Source organism: Pleurodeles waltl, chromosome 5 (genome assembly GCF_031143425.1).
Source record: "Pleurodeles waltl isolate 20211129_DDA chromosome 5, aPleWal1.hap1.20221129, whole genome shotgun sequence".
NCBI lineage: Eukaryota > Metazoa > Chordata > Amphibia > Caudata > Salamandridae > Pleurodeles > Pleurodeles waltl.
In genome coordinates, this window is record NC_090444.1 from 650182488 (window position 1) to 650201031 (window position 18544).

At 46.0% G+C, this 18544-nt stretch overlaps 1 protein-coding gene across 6 annotated transcripts in view; it reads left to right on the forward strand.

The window, feature by feature from the left end:
• Positions 1–18544, forward strand: part of CEP43 (centrosomal protein 43) — a 292488-nt gene that overhangs the window by 213791 nt on the left and 60153 nt on the right. For 5 of the 6 annotated variants that reach the window (XM_069234521.1, XM_069234520.1, XM_069234523.1 and 2 more), the window contains 2 exons: positions 4886–4998; positions 10734–10806. In XM_069234521.1, the coding sequence (XP_069090622.1) occupies positions 4886–4998; positions 10734–10806 (186 nt within the window). The remainder of the gene's footprint in view (positions 1–4885; positions 4999–10733; positions 10807–18544) is intronic. The other variant, XM_069234525.1, reaches the window with a different exon arrangement.

Sequence of the window (18544 nt, forward strand, 5' to 3'; positions counted from 1 at the left end):
TTCCAGTGGGCGCAGCATCAGTTCTCTCTCCGACATGGTCCAGATTGCAGAGGGAACTGCAGAGGACTTCCAATGGTGGCTATCGAACAGCAATTGGGTCAGAGGCAGACCCTTCTCTCTTTCCCAACCAGTTCTCACAGTAGTGACAGATGAGTCACTCTTGGGATGGGGTCGCCACTTGGGAAAGGTGGGGGATCAGAGGCCTCTAACAGAATCTGGACTCCACATAAACATGCTGAAGCTCCTTATGATCCGACTGGCATTGAAAGCTTTTCTACCCTCCATGAAGGGAAGACTAGTACAGGTGTTCATGGACCACCCCGCTGCCGTGTGGTACTGCAACAAATAGGGTACTTTGAGGTCGTGGACCCGCTGTCAAGAGGCTCTGCGTCTTTGGACATGGCTGGAACAACAGGGCATATCCCTGGGGGTACAACATCTGACAGGTTCCCGGAACGCCAGAGTGGACAAACTTAGCCTTCAGTGCCTACCGGACCATGAGTGGCATCTCCACCCGGAGGTGGCGCTAGGTCTCTTTCAGCAGTGAGGCGAGCCTTTGTTATACAAGTTCGCCTCTGCCAGGAGTGCGCAATGTCAGCAGTTCTTTGCACTGGAGTTTCCATGGTGGCTCACTCGGAGACGCTTTTCATCTCAAGTGGAGCTCAGGCCTCCTTGTACGCCTTTCTGCCCATACCACTCCTGCCCATAGTTCTCATGAAGATCAGGAACGACCGAGCCCAAGTCATCCTTGTGACTCCGGACTGGATACGGAGATTACCTGAGCTACTGCACAAGTGTCGATCCTTCAATCAGGCTACCCTTTCGGGAGGATCTTCTGTTGCAGCAGCAGGGGAGGGTCCTCCACCCAAACCTGACATTTCTCCAACTTCTTGCATGTAGATTGAGCAACAGCAGTTGACAGCTTTCAGCCTTCCTCCTGAAGTCTGCAATGTTATTCTGGCAGCCAGGCATCCCGCCAACAAGACGGTATACACCTGCTTTGTGGAAGCGATTTGTATCATATCGTATAGAGCAGTCCATTGATCCTCTTTCTGCTTTCCTTTCTGATATTTTGCTTTTCATCCTTACCCTTGCACAGCAGCGCTCTGCTTTGGGCACTCTTAAAGGTTATCTTTCTGCTCTGCCTGCCTTCTTGCGGCTGCGTGACCAACCCTCTTTATTTAAGTCTTGTATTGTAAAGGGTCAGATAATTGTTTGGCAGCCCCTAAATGCTATGTTGATCAGCATTACCTAAAGACAAATGCCCAGAAATCTCAAGTATTCTGCTTTTTGGGGGAAAAGCACACAAAAAGATCAACTTTTAATGATATTTGTGCTCTCAGAAGTTTAAGTGAATAACATTTTTTTTTTTTTTTTTTTGGTGGTGGGGGGTGGCGAACGGATATCATGTCTAGTTCCCTTAGTGATACTGAGCACATATGGGTAAGGTTTGGTCCCAGGTGAGTGGGTTAGGCACATTTTATAAGGCTGCAGATAGGCGACATTTTGCTTGTTTTCTCGCAGTCTACCCAACGGAGATTCCTGCCACTTTGTTATATGTGATGAAATTAACAAATTTAGCCGATGGGGTTTCTTGGATTGAACTGAAGGGCAAATTTTAAGACTCTTGGCTTTATGTAACATTCTGGCATCCACTGCTGCCTTAAGGTTAGAGTTTGGAATTAAGACCTCTTTTCTACAAGGTGTAGTAGGTGTGATTTGGTGGGCGCTCTGCCTACTTTAAAGTGAAGCATCTTCATTAAGGCACCTTACATACAAAGAGGTTTTTGTTACACTGATAGCGAAATCACAGTTTATTTTAGAAATTTTAAATATGCTTTAGAGCAACTGACGTTAGATCTAGATACATTTCTCACTTTATGACCTCACCAGTTCAAAATGTGTTTAAAGTATGCTTCCTTGCATAAAAGCCACCAACTGGACTTAAATTTCTGTGGTCAAGAGGAGATTTGATGTTTTGACTAATTCTTCTTTGTTAAAAAAAAAAAAAAAAAAAAAAAAAATCAGCCCTATCTAGCATGGAACTTACCCCATGGGATGAGTCGATTTTGCTCTTTAATAAGACTGGACATGCTAAGTATCTAAATTATAAGTTGTATGACACTTTGAATGTCTGTGATTTGTGTCAAACTGATGTTCAAGATCTAAAACATGTTTTATCAGTCCTCCTTTGCTACTATTTCTTTAAAAAAAAAAAAATGGTTGGAACCCCTTTTCATGAACTTTATGGTATGATAATCAGGAGAAACTCTTAAATTATTGTATATGTTTTGTTTCCAGATATAAACATTTTTAATGCATTTTAAAATCTACATTGACAATTTCTATATCATGTGACCGTTTCTAGAATGATTTGTAATAATTTTTAATGGTTATTGGCCTTTTATGCTCTTTTTGTGTTCGGATATATGGTCTTATCCTTTTAGGAGTTTCAAGTCATTAATAATAAACTTGAACTTGAGGTTACCATAGATTGCGTGCTGCTAGATGGTGCAGCACTAAGTATTTACTTGTTATGAGGGACTTAATCGATTGGTCTGCTGTGGATAGCACCCAAGAAAGGATGGACAGTATACAGGTTTCAGTTGCTCAAACTGAAATTCTGAAATAGATCCTGTAAGCTTTGGGGAAGAAGATGGCGAGTGTCTTTGAACTGTAGAGTTAGTTTTTTTTGTCCTATTTTAGCATTTTCTATGCTTTTGTGTACAGTCCTTTCCTTTGGCCTTGCTTGCTTTTTATTTTTATTTTTTTTGTTAGCGAGATCAAGTCTGTGTTAGCAGAATAGTTTCTCCATTAAATTAATTGTCTTTACCTACGTGATTGAATTCCTTATAAGAGAGTACCTCTGAAGGTGGACTGCTCTGGAAAATCTCCTATTAGAAGAACATTTTGATTTGCCTCTCCCAACGTTACTGTAGTGGAAGGTTCTGCCATCAATGTTTATGGTACACATTTAGTAGATTTCAGCAGTTTTTTTAGATGACCGCTGATCCATTACCAGTTGAGCATCTTGAACCTTAAAGAGCACGAGTAGGTCAACTACTTCTCCATTTCTGAGTAAATCTCATTGGTTAATGCAGTAACATGCACTGTTAACTGAGAGGCAGACACCTAAGATGTGAAGTGATGCTACTTTGCCTGTCAGCCACAAAAGGTTGTTTTCTGCAGCTCTTCATGCAGGAAAATGCAGCATTCGTACATATGCTACAAGCAGACTCTGTAGCATCCTGTTAGGAGACTAGGATATGATAGACCTGAATGTAGTAAGACTCTGACGATTGAACTATGTCTCTCAGAAGAACAGGATTTAACATTTGGCTTTGTTTTAGGGATGCCTTTTAGAGTAGAGTTTTCACACAGTATTGGCCTTGTGCACTGTTGCAGGTCTCTCCCTCCAAATCTTACTTGTCCTTGTTCATCCCACTGACCCCTCCTCCTACTGCACAATGGTGACCAGAAAGATGAAGTCTCACCAGGTAGAATTATATTGATTGCTGCTGTCTGGCCAAAGACAAGGTGGAACCCATACCTTCTGGAGCGACCTTTAAGTGCTGCTGCACCTCCCTTGAAGGAAGAAACTGTTATCTCAGAGGGAGGCAAGAGTACTGCACTCTTCCTTCAGGTTTAGAGCTAAGCAAAACTCAACAATTGGTCTGTGTCAAAACATCATGGTTGTTTGTGTATTGGCACCTAGACATCCTTTGACAAATTCTGTTGCCTATTACAGTTTCAAGAGAAGTTCTGCCTAGTGTGCTTCCAGTGCCTTTAACCTGAATATTTGTGTAGTTCCTCAGGTTTCAGACAGGTTTCAGGCATATGACTTCTTATCTAAGAAGAGGCTGAACATGAATATACGAAGGGCTGTCTGGCCACCAACCAGTGATTCTTGAGCAGGTTCCGTTTCCAAGCTTCAAGCGGGACTGCACTTCTTGGAAGACTTCCAGAAGTTATTTCTAAACAAGTAAAATAATCACCTCTTGAAGTATCACCAAGCCAGGTTTCCAGAATGATTTCTTATAGTCTAATGTAGCTAATGATCTCTTGAAATAGCATCAAGTCTTACAATGGAGCCAAAGGTAAATAGCTGGACTTCCTTTTCTTTGCAGGAGATTCCCAGACTGTAACACAAGTTGCTTTTTAAGTGTGGATTGTGATCCTAATGTAAGCCGTTTGAAAATACATTGTTCGACTGACATATTAATTATTTGCTAAAATGGCTGTAGCACAGCTTAAAATGCTTGATGTTGAAAATTACTGTTTGCATTATGCTTCACACTTAGCTGGTTTCATGTTTCCAAACTATTATATTGAATTTCTCTGTAAAAATGTAAGGGATTCTGCGATTTGTTGACTTTTAAGTTGCACCCATTAGAAAATTACACTACTGCTAGTAATTAATTGCAGTTTTTATGGATGACAGCTTCATATACATCGACCATTGACCGCAGTATGTTACTGCTCATTTGATTATTCTAAGCATCATAGAGTAATTATAATACTTGCTTATACCTTAAGCCATACACTTATACAGTCACAGTTAATTTTTGATGCAACATATGTAATGAGACTTCTCATTCAGAATGTAGATATACTGATGATGTTACCCTTTCTCATGGCTGCCTGTATGATGTATTGTCTAACCAAAAGGCCCTCTGACAAACAAAGCGACCAAGAAGCTAATCAGTTAAGTGAAAGAGCTGGCAGGCAGAGCACTCGGAAGAGGTGAGAAACTGGTTTGTGTGCCATAGATGTTTTGCTTTTGCAAGTTTTGAAGTGCCTTCTTCGAGCCTTTCTTGCATTAGCCCTTTTTTCAAATCTCCAAGCTGTGCTGTTAAGTGTTAACATTGCCATGTTTTTTCTCCAGGGGAAAAGATTCTAGCAAGCCAGCAGGAGGCTTTACAGATCTTACTGATGCTCCACCTTTGAAAGGTGGACTGAGCTCTCTCATGGGTGCGCCCTTGATGAAGGAACCTGACAGTAAGTATGTGTTAAAATTCCAGTACATAATAACAACAATGTTCACAGAATGGCACTGGACGAATGAGAACCTTGACATTCCTTACACACACCAGCTGCTGGTTTTAATGCATAATACGCATAAGGTTTTTTTTCATTACATCTAAGGGAAGAAACTGTACTTCCAGCTAGATTGTGCAGGCCAGACAGGTGTAACTTATGCCACAACTAGGAGAGCCTGGGACATGGACACCACATGACATTTTTAATGCCCCCCTTCTGATGGTCCCTTTCCTCACCCAAAAATCAGACTCTTTAGCAATCCAGGCAAGCTACCCGGTATCAAGGTCCGTTGGGTTGGGCTCACCGATTTTTTTTTTTTTTTTTTTAATTTTTTTGGGCTGGGGTTTTTTGTTGACCGTCCGACTATTTGAAATGGTCACCAATAAAAAACTGCATCATCTACAGAGCCGAAGAGCTGCAACTGTAAAACTCGCAGAAGCTGCTGTGCACACAGCTCTGCAATGTTAGCCCACTGCAAGTATCCAAGTGGAGGAGACGGCTGATTTTACGGTCGTGTTCAGCACATGGAGGAGTTCTTAATGGTGAGAACTGGAAATAAGTAGTGGCAAGACACACCTAGTTAGTATGACACTCTATCCCTCTGGGGATAGAGTGTTCCTAACTGCCAGAATGGGTATAGTCCAGATTACACATCCTAGAGTGCTCGAGGGCAGCTATCAAGAAGCCACAAGAGACTATGGGAGAGTGACATGCATAGCATACAGATAGAACATTGCAAGGGTTTTGCAAACCTGGCTACTGGTGGCCAAAACCCTCCAGTTGCCCATAGTAAATGTATAGATCTTGTTCTTTGTCTTTAGTCTACCGTCGGCAAATTTGTAAAAAGTAGTGGTTGACCATTGATTTATTATGTGTTATTGGTGTTCTACTGAATTCTCAGCCTAACAGACACACTTCGTCTGAGTAAGCCTTCGATTCCCTCGCTACCCTGAAGACTGAGTGCTAAAGGGTTGACCTTGGTGCTTAGTCTAAAAGTAGGTCAAGCCCCAGGACAACAGAGGTAAACTGACACAATTGACACAATTGTTGTCTCCTAAACCTTGGGTGCCTTTTATTCCTGAACCAGCTCTCCCTTGAGACTCAAATCAACTATTGATTCTCTGCAAAGAGTCACTGCTCTAAACAATGATAGGAGGGAGGAGTCCCACTTGTTTATTTAATCACTTGTTAAATATTTGTATTTACATATAATAAAAAGAAAAAAAGGTCTGAGTAAATATGTCTGCTCTTTTTTCTTTCTATTTTTTAGTGCATTAAGTTAACTTTTTAAGTTATAATTCTTTACATACGCTCTTTTGGGCGCTCAGACTCCCAGAAGCCCTTAAACTCGAAGGCTTTGAGAACCTTGGATTCACAAAACCACCACCTGTGAACGGCCCACAGGCACCCATCAGTATTCAGAGGATCCTGCCCACGTGCCAAGGACCGATCCAAATCAAAGGGTGAACAGGGAGGCGGGATTTGCATCGTCGAGACATTATCCGTTGAAAGTTTTACGTGGGGAGTGGAGTCCATTCCATCGTGGTGTACAGTGCGTTATGTTCACCTTTTTGTTAGGGTGTGGGAGGTCAAGGAGTAAAGCAAATGCTCACATATTGAGGATACCTCTCTCCCCACTTGAGTTTTTTTCCATTCTCCTAGCTGAGAGATTCCTGGCATTCCTGGTGCTGCGGAGAGACTTATGGAGTGTACACCTTCTCCTCTGTTTATAGTGGTGCAAACGTCTCAACCACTCTGTCCGTCACAGCACTGTTGTTCTCTTGCAACTTCCGTTCCCTATACATGGGTACCTGGCCACACTATAGCCAACCCAAGCTGCAGACCGTAGGCAGCCACCCATATGTTTTTTCTGCATGCTGCTCCCCAATAATTCCTCCATCCTTCTTTCCTGCACACCATAACCCACCCGTCACCCTATATAATCAATACACATGTCCTCTATATCCACTGCACCCAACTGTTCCTCTCCCCATGCACTGCCACCAACTTTTCATGTCCCCACTATTCCCATGTCTCTACAAATATCTAGACTGTGCTCGGCTCCCTGCCTCCTATCTTTGTCACCGCCTGCCCCTTCCTAAGCCCCTCCATCCAAAGTTCACCTAGTCATTTCTGGCACACTGCCTGTACTCATGCCCCGTGTGCTGTCTGTCCTCCTTGCACACTCCTACCCTTCAAACTATCCATTTGTTTTGCTTGTAATGCACACATGGTCGTATTTCGTTAATTGTAGGTGCTAATTTTGCCTAGTTGTACGTGATTTGTGCAGGACCGGTTAGTTTTGATTGCCAGATGAAAGAGTCGGTTATGACAGGGTTACAGTGGTCAGGACCTTGTCTATGTGGTGCTGTGGCTGGGCAGTTTTTGCCTTGACAGCACCGTATCCAGTAGGGTTTTATGAAACATATCATGCAACAATCAGGTGAGGCATGTTCATATCTGTGTATTATATGCAGTGCCTAATTTGTGCTTGTTGGTTCCGGTGCTAAGCACCAGCACTTATTTTTGCGGGCCGGCGCTTATCTTTCTGCCTCAAGCACTCACTGCTAGCAAAAGACACATATGGAAAAAACGGAGGAAGAGAAAAACGAGAGTCACAATGGGAGAAAGCAGGCAGTACCTTAAAATGGATTGAAGAGGCCCGAGATGGCTTCAGGATTACGCTGCCTCAGTATTCTGTGTTCGCACACTTAATTGCGGCAGCCGCATGTTTAAGAGGAGGGCTTTGAGCACCGGCACCTGTTTATTTACAAATTAAGGACTTATTATATGCAAAACACAGGCAAGATGTAGATTGCAAATTCAGAAAAAGAGCAACCAGGGCACTCCAAAAACAAGAGTCCAAAGTTGAGTAGCTTTGTGTAGAACACTTTATTCCTTTGTGATCGGTAGTCGAATCGCAGTTCTAAGATGTTCAAGTCCACAAATGAAAATGTAGATTGCATTCATGGTTGAAGGGTGGAGAAAGAGGAGGTGCAGCTTGATTCAGGAACATCGTGAGGATTTTGGGGGCCCTCGGCCAAACATATTTTTGGGGCCCGGGTTGAGAATGGGAACTCAGCTTTGAATTTCTGATCCAGTTTTAGCTCTTTCATGCCCTCTTTGTCCAGGGCTTCTGACAGTGCACGTGCACACTCGTCCAAATTCTAAATGTGTTTTCATCTAATATTCTGGGATATTGACGTGTTTTCAATATTCTAACACAGTAGCAGCTCACTAATATTGTTGAAAATAACCGCTGTGACACGCTCCCACTACTCATGTGTGAGATCCTGTTTTGATCTCAAAGAAACTTAGTTCACAGGTGTTGCATGAACCAAACAAATCTCCTCTCTGGAAAAAGTCTGTACTAGACTCTCACCCATCACCCACATAAAAAATAAATGACAAGAAAACAGTATTTAAAACAATCTCACATCACCCACATAAAAAATAAATGACAAGAAAACAGTATTTAAAACAATCTCACATCACCCACATAAAAAATAAATGACAAGAAAACAGTATTTAAAACAATCTGTTTAAGAGTTATTCAAGGTCATCAGGGCAAGACTCTGCAGAATAGAGCTGGCTGTTTTCACTTTGCCCATGCGTAAAACGTCTCTGGCTTGATTAAGGGACCAGGTGAGTCGCTGGTCTCGAACTGAAATGCACGGTGATCGTAGTGGACAGGTCGTTCCAGAGGATGGGGCCACCACTAATAATCTATGGTACCCCTCACCCCCTTGTTTTTGGGTGTCCAGGAGAAGCTCTTTTGCGGAGTCTTAGTTGCATGCTCTGAAATATTGTACCTACCAGCCAAAGTCAGCACGGAATGTGCAAACCTCTGATGGTGGCAAATCTGATTGTGGATACTGTGGAGGGGATTGGTCTGCCTCTCAGTGGCTCTTTGGTCTGCCCTAGTATCTTGAACAGTGTAACATAATTTTTAACCCTCAGTCACCTCGCATCACCCTCTGACTTCTACCTCCTCCCTTCAGCTGTTCTCCATACCCCACATTATCGCTCCACCTCTTTCCCTGTTGACCAGACACCTCAGGCTCTCTGTGCATAATGCACTACTTCTGTGCCCATGGAGATATTAGCATTTTGGGGTAGATTGCTCCATCCACAGACCTTTCTGGTTCCCTCCATTCTTTCCCTTTTTTAAGTTACCCTTGCACCTTTTCTCCCACATCTCCTGCCAGTTCCCCCATTACTTACAGGTTGCATTACGCCAATATAAAGTGCCATTCAAAACTTTCTGCCATTTTCTTTTCATGTGGTTATGCCCTCTAGGTGCTAACTATATTGTCACATGACCATGTTTCTTATAAATTAAATCTATTTTATTTATGGTGCCCTCTAGGGGCTGTTCTGAACACAGAAAGAATAGAATCTAATAGAATATAGAATATAGAATTCTAATCTAGTTTTCCAAATTGGTGTTCCAAATTATTTTGCATGAAGCCCAACATGCTAATGCTAGAATTAAGACTAGAATCACAAACATTAGAACATAACACGGCGTAAACATAGATCAATTTAGCAGAGTGGCAAAAGGGGCACTTCCCTCTTAAGGAGGTAAAGTGTAAAATGGGCAATCTAAGGGCGAGGATGGTTTTAAGTAAACCAACAAGTCACCAAACACAGTTTATTTCTGATAAAGGTTTTTATTGGGTTTATATGATAATTGTATATGTTTTATTAACCTCTCCTTATTGCAGTTAGGACCATGATTCAGGCCAACTTAACATCCTTATTACACTATGACTGTTTGAACACTCTTCATATGTTTGGGTGACCCTTCTAGTTTTTCTCTCGTTACTGCTCCGTAGCCAGCACCTCTAAAGGTGGTGTGGTGAAAGTGGTATTCTAGTGGAATTAGCATGGCAGATTTAAATTAGGATGCTAATTGGGAGCATTTTTATTTTTGGCTGCAGTTAGAGGAAGAAGGTAAATGGAAGTGCTTTAGTTATATTCAGGGGCACTGGGATTATGTGGCTGGAAAAGACCAAATTATTAGGCAGGGTTGACCAATTTATGTGGCAAGAAAAGTCCAGTTATGAACTTACAACGTTAATAGCTCTAACGTGAGCAAATGCTAGACCCATTGCATTGCAAATGCTTGTTTATGATTGTAATCGGTTTGATCACTAATATTGAATTTAATGTATTAATGTTTGTGATTTATTACCATCACTTTTTATATTTTAAAATAGTTTTGTAATGGATAAAAACGATTATAGTATCTCTTTATCTCCTACAATTAGGACATTCAGCATCTCTTTATTGTTAATGGTGGTTGAATGTTTTACAAGAATAATTCACCGTCTGTATTTTAGAGCACCAAGCAATTTCGCCCAAAATAGCCACAATACATTAGCAAGAACAGAATTTTCTAGGTAACTTAACCGTTCGTTTATTATTTTACTATCAATTTAAAAGTGAGGTAATTAGCACTGTGTTTTTTAGTGGTGTTCGAAAGGTTAACTACAGGTTAGCTACACCACTAGGCTGTACTAGCTAAGTATATCCATTATTTAACATCATCTCTCCATAAAGTTGATTTTGTACCCATGGTCTTATCTTCAAACTGTTTAGGTCAGCCATATATTAATGTGTGCATATTTTAAAGTATTTTGTAGTATGTTCAGTGCAGTCATATTTTTCTGTCTGTTTTTTTCTTACAGAAGCAAGCAAAAACAGATCTCCAAGGGACATGCGAGCAGTGACTAGTAAAGTTGGATCTCTAGAATTAGGCAAGTGCTTTTAAAAAAAAAATTATTTATAATTTTATGTCAACAACGTTTAACAAAGTAAAATGCCACCTTGGTCCTTACAGAAATAGATCAGTCAGCTACTTTAATCTATCTTCGACTCTCCAAGTTCCCCACGTCTCAGTAGCTCTTATGAATCAGGCAGGGGAAGACCAAAAAAGAACATTGCCGAATGTCCATATAATAGTATGCCCCTGCTGGGAGGACCCAGCGGGTCGTCAAGTCCTAGGGCGGGACCAAACAGATGTGGCAAAAAAAAGGAAAAAAAAAAAAAAGGGGGGGAGAGAGAAGGCCGGGAGCAGCAAGCACAGTTCTCAGCAACCATTCTGTACAACCTTATCCCATTGTAGAGTGAACAGCACTCATCACCTCAACATACCCATCCGCAGCAGGTTCTTTAAACAGACGCTGATTCAAGATACGATCGAAGCGGTGCCCAAATGTCTCGTGGCCTGGAGCCAACCGGAGTCAACTCCCAGTAATTTGTTAATTGTTCCTGGCAAAAAGCGGCATCTCGCAGCCAATCCGATATCTGGGGAGACCCGGCCCGACCCCAGCAGATTGCCACCCTGTGCTTAGCTAGCAATAACAGCATGCCAACCAGGCGCCACACCTTAGTCTGCACCTCATTCACCCCCCCCCCCCCCGCGCCCCAGCAGCGCCACATCAAGGGAGACGGAGGAATCTCCAGCCCAATCATCTCAGAGAGTATACAAAAGACCCTTCCCCAACAGGCACATACTGCCTGACAGGTCCACGCCAAGTGCATAAAATCGGCAGCAGGGGCCCGGCATCTTACACAGGTATCGTCCATCCGCAGACCCATAGCACATAAACTTCTGGGGGTGTAGTATAAACGATGTAAAAACTTAAAATGTATAAGGCGTAATCTATAGTTCGGTGACAACTCCTTCATATGCATACAGCACATCCTCCAAACATCTTCTGCGATGTCCTCACCCACATCTTCCGCCCATTTCATCCTTACAGACAGCCCCATCTCCTCTCCCTGCCCCTGCGTACTGCCATACAGCTTAGTGATCAGCCTCTCAGGCGTCCGCACACTCCACAACACTTCAACGCGTGGCAAGAAGCTGGGGTCGCGGGTAAGCAGGAGTAGCGAGCACGCAGCATAGCGCATATCCTCAACACGTAGAACCGGTGGAGAGCAGTGACCGGTCTATCCCCCAGGATCTCCCCTGGGGACATCAATCTGTCATCAACAAACCAATCACCGAGGGTTAGCAGATCAAAGTCCCGTAGGAAGCTCTGCAGCCGCGAGTCCTGAAACATCACCTCCTCTCCGGCCGCCTCCTTTTGCATAGACGGTGCAAACGGCACATCTATCCCTGAACGCTTCAGCAAACCCGACCAGGCCCGGACCATGGAGGCCACCGTTTCAATGCCCCGGGGGCGAGCCCTGTCCAGATTGCCCAACACCCGCTCAAGCCCATCCGGCCACACTGCATCGCTCTCGGGAGCCAGGTGTGGCAGATAGCGTATCAAGTTGATCCAGTAATAGGCAAACAGAGGCTACGCGCAGAGATAATAGAGCTCCAGATCAGGGGCCGCAAGACCACCCAGCTTAAACAGCAGCACCAGTGTTTTCCAGGCTATGCGAGGCTGACCGCCCGCCCATACCAATCAGATCAGCGCGGAACGAATGTGCTGCAGAAAACTAGCTGTAAGCACCAGCAGAAGGTTGAGAAACAAATACAAAAACTTTGGCAGCACAAGCATCCTAGCCACCGCAATCCGTCCAGTCAAGGACAATGGCAAGGAGCGTCATGCCGTGACTCTATCGTCCAGCCAGGCCATGGCCCTACCATAGTTAGCAAGCCAGAGCGTGTCTACCTCACAACTCAACCAGATGCCCAAATATTTAACAGGACCGTCCGCCCACACAATAGGGTAGCGGGACAGACACTCCGCCGTTCCAGACGTCAGAGGCAGCACAACTGACTTCGACCAATTTATCTCCACTCCAGATATGTCTCCGAACCGGACTATTTCGCCCAGCAGCACATCAAGGTTTCGCACGGGATCTCGTACATACAGTGCCACATCATCAGCGTACATGGATATCAGAATCGCTCTCTGGCGGAACAGCACCCCCGCTCACTGTGGTGCTGTCTCATAAAGGCTGCCAGCAGCTCCATCGCAATCGCAATCGCAAAAAGCAATGGCAACAGGGGGCAGCCCTGCCTAGTTCCACGCGCCACCTGGAAAGGCTCCGACACACAGCCGTTCACTCTCAAGCGAGCCACTGGCTGTGAATATAGCAAACGTATCCAGTTCACAAAACGACTACTCATCCCCACTCTCTCCAAGAGCGCAAACAGATATTGCCACAGCAATGAGTCGAACGCCTTAGCGTCCAAAAACACCGCCACAGCCCCATCATCGACGGGAACTGAGCCAGCGATAGCAAGGAATGTACGTACATTTTGTGCCGTGGACCGCCCCGGTATGAACCCCGACTGATCCGGCAGCACCAGTTTCGTCATAAGAGGTCGCAGTCGCCACGGCCTACGGAATAGATTCGCCAAAGTGCGTCCGGCTCTATCACCCTCTCCATATCGCCTGGCCCGTGCAAATTTCCCCAAGAAATGTACTTCTCTCAAGGAAGCCTCTTCATACGCGGAGACCGCAGCCCTCAGAGCCGCCAATGTGGCTCCAGACCAGTCCAACACCAGTCGAGCCTCCAAATCCGCAATCCGTCCCTCTAACTCAGCCAGCTCCGACGTAACGCGCGTAGCACGCTGTGCTGCTTTGAAATGCATATCCCGCGAACTACCACCTTAAAGGCTTCCCACAGCGTACCAGCCGGATCCACCGTGCACACATTTTGTTCAAAGTAAAGATTGATATTGCGACACAGTTCCTCACGAAACAACTTGTCTCTGAGTGCCCCAGGCGGCAACCTCCACATATAAGCCTGAGCAGGTCTGCCGGGTATCTCCACCTCTACACGCACCGGGGCGTGGTCAGACAATGTGCGCGCCATGTGATCGACCTTGCAGGTCCATCAAGCCACATCTCGAGAGCCCATCCAATGGTCAAGACGCGACTAGCTATTGTGCACATAGTTAACGCAAGTGCCTTCCCGTCTCGCAGGGTGTTTCATCCGCCACAAATCTACCAGCGACGCATCGTCCATAATCGCAGATAAAACGCGAGCAGTAGAAGTATGCTGCGTCCGGGCCGAGCTTTCTCTATCCAGAATGGGATCAAGAATCACATTGAAGCCTCCTCCCCAAAGCACAGTTTCTCCCCCCCAAAGACTCGATCAGTTGCCAGACCTCACTAAAGAACTTGGGGTCATCCGAATTAGGCCCGTACACAGACGCGAGGCAGCACGGCCTATCCATCAGCACTCCGCTAAGCGGAACATACCGCCCCAAAGGGTCAACAATCACCCTGCGAGTGCGCCACTGCAATCCCTTGCGTACCAGAATCGCCACGCCTCTAGCATAGCTCGAATACACGGACCCGTGGCATTCCCCAATCCATCCTGCCTTCAAATAATGTAAGGTACTCTCCACCAGGTGTGTCTCCTGTAGCATGCATATATCTATGTTCTGCCTCTTGACGTATGCCGACATAAGGCGCATCTTCTGTCTATCATTCAAGCCGCGCACATTCCATGGTAAGCAGCGAATCAGAGACTCTCATTTGTGTCATCTGTTCTCCTCAGCATACGTACAGCGCAATTCCATCACTCCTCCGTCCCGGCCAATCTCCAAAAGCCACAAAACACAAAATGTAAAACAAAAAAAGTACACAATATAACAACTCCAAAGACCCACTCCCCCCCCCCCCCCCCCCCACCCACACAGACCCACCCCCAAACGGGTCAAAGACCTATCCCTCCCCCCAAAAACCACAATTACCCAAATATGCAAGTAATGAGGACTCATCCAGAGGGCGGAGGCTAGCCCAGCACAAAAGGAGTGTCTTCAGGACGAGCGGCACAAAAAGAAATGCATCGCACAATTAGTTCCAGCGGCGTCTTCTCTGCTGAAGAAACGAAAAATAATCAATGACGATCAGTCATTATCATTCAGCGACTCTCGTTCCGCGGCACTCCCAGCCTCCGGCATCGCCTCAGGCTTCCGAGGAAGAGACTTGCCATATCTCGCCTCCAGTTTCGGGTCCGTAAAAAACTGTAGAGACCCGCCATGTTGCACCTTTTTAGTTTCGCCGGGTATATGAGTGAGAACCTAGCAGCAGTTTGGGCCAGCGAGCGCTTCGCCGGCAAAAACGCCCTGCACGCCAGGGGTGTAGTCTGGAAAAAAGTTCAATTCAGTGTTTTTATATATCACCGGGTGCCGCTCCCTTGCCAGTCGCAGAATCGTATCACGATCTCGATAGTTCAGGAGCCGAATAATGATAGGGCGCGGAGGAGCTCCAGACGGGGGCCGCGGCCCCAGCGATCTATGCACCCTCTCCACTACCAGCAAACGGGACAGCTGGCCAGGGAACAGTTCAGATAGCATCTCCTCCACAAAATCCTCCATTCTGCCCATGTCCGTGGTCTCGGGGAGCCCCATTAACCTGAGGTTGTTCCGACGCGATTAGGCCTCCAAATCTTCGTTCTTTGCCCGAATGACCTCCAGCACCCTCTCCATGCGCAGAAATTGTTCACTCTCACCTCGCTGCGTGTCTTCCAGACCAGAGGTACGCGCTTCCAGCTGGTCAAGGCAGGTGTCATGCTCGTCCACCCGAGTCTTGATACGGTCAAGTTGTTCTGTCACGGGGTCTAGCTTCCCATCTATTCCAGCAAGGCTGGTTTTAAGGTCCAGAAACATAGCCTTAACCGAACCATCTGAATTCTCTTCATCCGTCGCAGGCCCCACCCGGCTCCTGCTAATCAGCTTTATCCAGCGTCAGCGGTGCTATGGATCGCGCCAATGTCCGGCGTCAAATAAGCCTCTACGTCAACGTCACTAGGCCAGAGCCCACTACACCAGTTCTCGCTCCGGACTTTCCATCGCACCTCCGAACCTCGGCCACGATCCCGCCACCTCCACTTGTTCGATCGTCTAAGTGTGCCCCCCAGGCCACATCGACCATCTCACCTCCAGGCCACGCGGTGCAGGCCTCAAGGCAAGGCCGCGTTCTCCAGACGCGGCGAGAGAGGCCTTCAACCATGGAGGAGGAAGAGGGGGGGAGCCTGCGGCACGACACCACTGCCGATATGGCCCCCCCAGAGCGCCCCAATGATCGCTGCCTCAGGGCCATCCAGGTCCCCGGGGAAAAACGCAGGCCAGTCTCGCTCAACGCGGCGGCCGGGAGCACGCCGCGACCTTAAGGGGCTGGCTCGACCCCCTCGCTCCGCACCGTAACTGCCGCCGCTGCAATGGGGGGAAGCCGTCCGCATCAGGCGACCCCCACCCCCACCCCCACCCTCTCATCGCTCGGCCAGGTCTGTCCTGACCGGAGAATTTAGCAAATTGGGCCCCCGCCGGAGCAAAGCCTCATGGAGTTCCGGCCATCTTGCCGCTGGCTAGCTCCGCCCTCCAGGCAAGTGCTTTGTTATGTTCCATAGTAAAAACAAATATTCATGTCCATGAGCATACGTTTCATAATATGTCACCCTTGGAGGAGGCCAGAGGAGCCCACCAAGCAGGGTGCTTAATACAAAAAAAAGCATGTTACTTTTGTGTTTATGATGCCCTGACAATGAAAACATGAAATTTCCATTTTCACTGTAACTCGGCTGATAGTACCATGGGCTAACATACCGTTCCTCTATCCGCAACGCTAAGTGCTAACTTCTGTTTGGTGCCACCAAAGATATGACTACAAGGTATCAAAGTAATTGTTCCATTAAACCTGCCTCATTGTTGAGATCGGCTTTAAGGTATCTGTTAATATAAAGGTGAATTTTGTGAGTCACCACTTTGGTGCCCTAATCTGCAGTACCTCTTCCGGACTATCTGCTGCAGTTATCACCCGAGTCCACATGCTTCCCCCCTGCTCGGAAGTGTGAAGCGCTCCTATGAACAGGAACAAAAAGAATTTCTGGTGAGAGTAGGTGTGACCTCCCCCAACAGGGGAGTAGGAGTGCCCAGAGTTTTGCACAGGGAAAGATCTGAGCCATATTGAATTCAGGCAGAGAAGGGTACTCTGGGATTGCTTTTGTCCAATCCCCATGATGTGATGTGATGTGATGTGAAGTGGAAAGGGGTGGCTTGTGGGAACTTTCGCCCCATTGGACAATGAGTCCTCCCCTCCAACAAACACAAAGATGGCATAAAAGTGCCACCCCTGACACTCAGTCTTCAGATCGCTACTGGACTGGAAACCAGACATAAGAAGGACTGCCTTGCTCCCTCCCGGACCCATAAAAGAGACTGCACCAAAGATAGCATCGCACCTGCTGAACCAAACATATTTTATTTGTTATTCTTAACTCCATTTTTCTGATTCGGTTTGAGGTTTTTGTTGCTTGGTGTTTTGACTTTACTAATTCTTTTGGTACGTTATAAATACTTTAGACATTGCCCTATGTTAAGTCTGGGTCTGTTTCCCAAGCTCAGGTTAAATGAGTGACTTTGAGGGTTCACTTTGACAAAGGGTCGGTGATTATTCTTTGAAGTAGGCAGCTAGCCACTTTTAATAATAATCCAATTTCTTACAGTTGGACCTATTCTCCATATAATGGTGTTAGTCCTATTTGCTCAGCTAGCTCTCTTAGGAGAAGTATGTTATCGTACAATTACCAGACAAAGGTTATTTCTAACATGATTTTGGGAGAACACGACACAATAAGGAGTGGGACAGGGGACTTCATTTCCTCAAGACTGTCTCCTGCAAGTCTTGTTTCAAGAATATCTAATTTCACATATTCATTGGGCATATCTCACCTCCGCTCAGTTGAATCATCTTTTCCCCACCTCCCAAGTGAGTTGCCCCACCTGCCACATCCCAGACGGCAATCTCAAACATATGCTCTGGTCCTGCAATGCCCTCTGCAGCTATTGGTATTCTATGTACTACGCCCTACAGGTAGTCACAGCCCCAACTTACACATGTGGGAGGCATGCTCCCTCAGAATCTTGAAGTGTTCAAAGCAGCAGAAGATTTGTGCCCACTTCACTTCACTAGCACTCCTCTTTGGCAAGCGTACTCTCACTGCATTAGCGGTCCCTTACTATCCCCTCTCATTACTGCATGCCATGGAGCAGTACAGAAATGGGGCACAAAAGCCGAAGATGCCCTGGATATGAAGAGGTGAGACACCTGTGCAGGTGTCCATTTTGCCCCCATTGGGCCCCTTTGCTGGCTCACTTTCTCTGAGAGATGGATAAAGGTCCTCTTTCCCCCATCACTACATTCACCCCACATATCCACTCTCCTTGTGTGCTCTCCTGAACTGCCAATCTCTGCCCCAATTAGTTCCTCTCCAGCCACAACGTCCCATTCTCGACCCCACCTTGCCCACTCCAGTCCAAGTACCGATGACTGACACTGTAGTTAGAAACTTCTGCGCCCGTCACACTCCACCCACACCTTTCTCCCTCTCCCATTTCTGTCCTCAATCTCACCTGGCCCTCTTGACCAAGTTGTTGTGACCCTCTATGTTCATTATTCTACTGTTGCATCCCAATGTTCCTACACCCTTGGGACGCTTTCACATATACAAGCGGTCCCATTACAGTTTGCTATAAGATCTTGTCTACGTTTCCCCCTTTTATATTTATTTATTTAAAAAAACA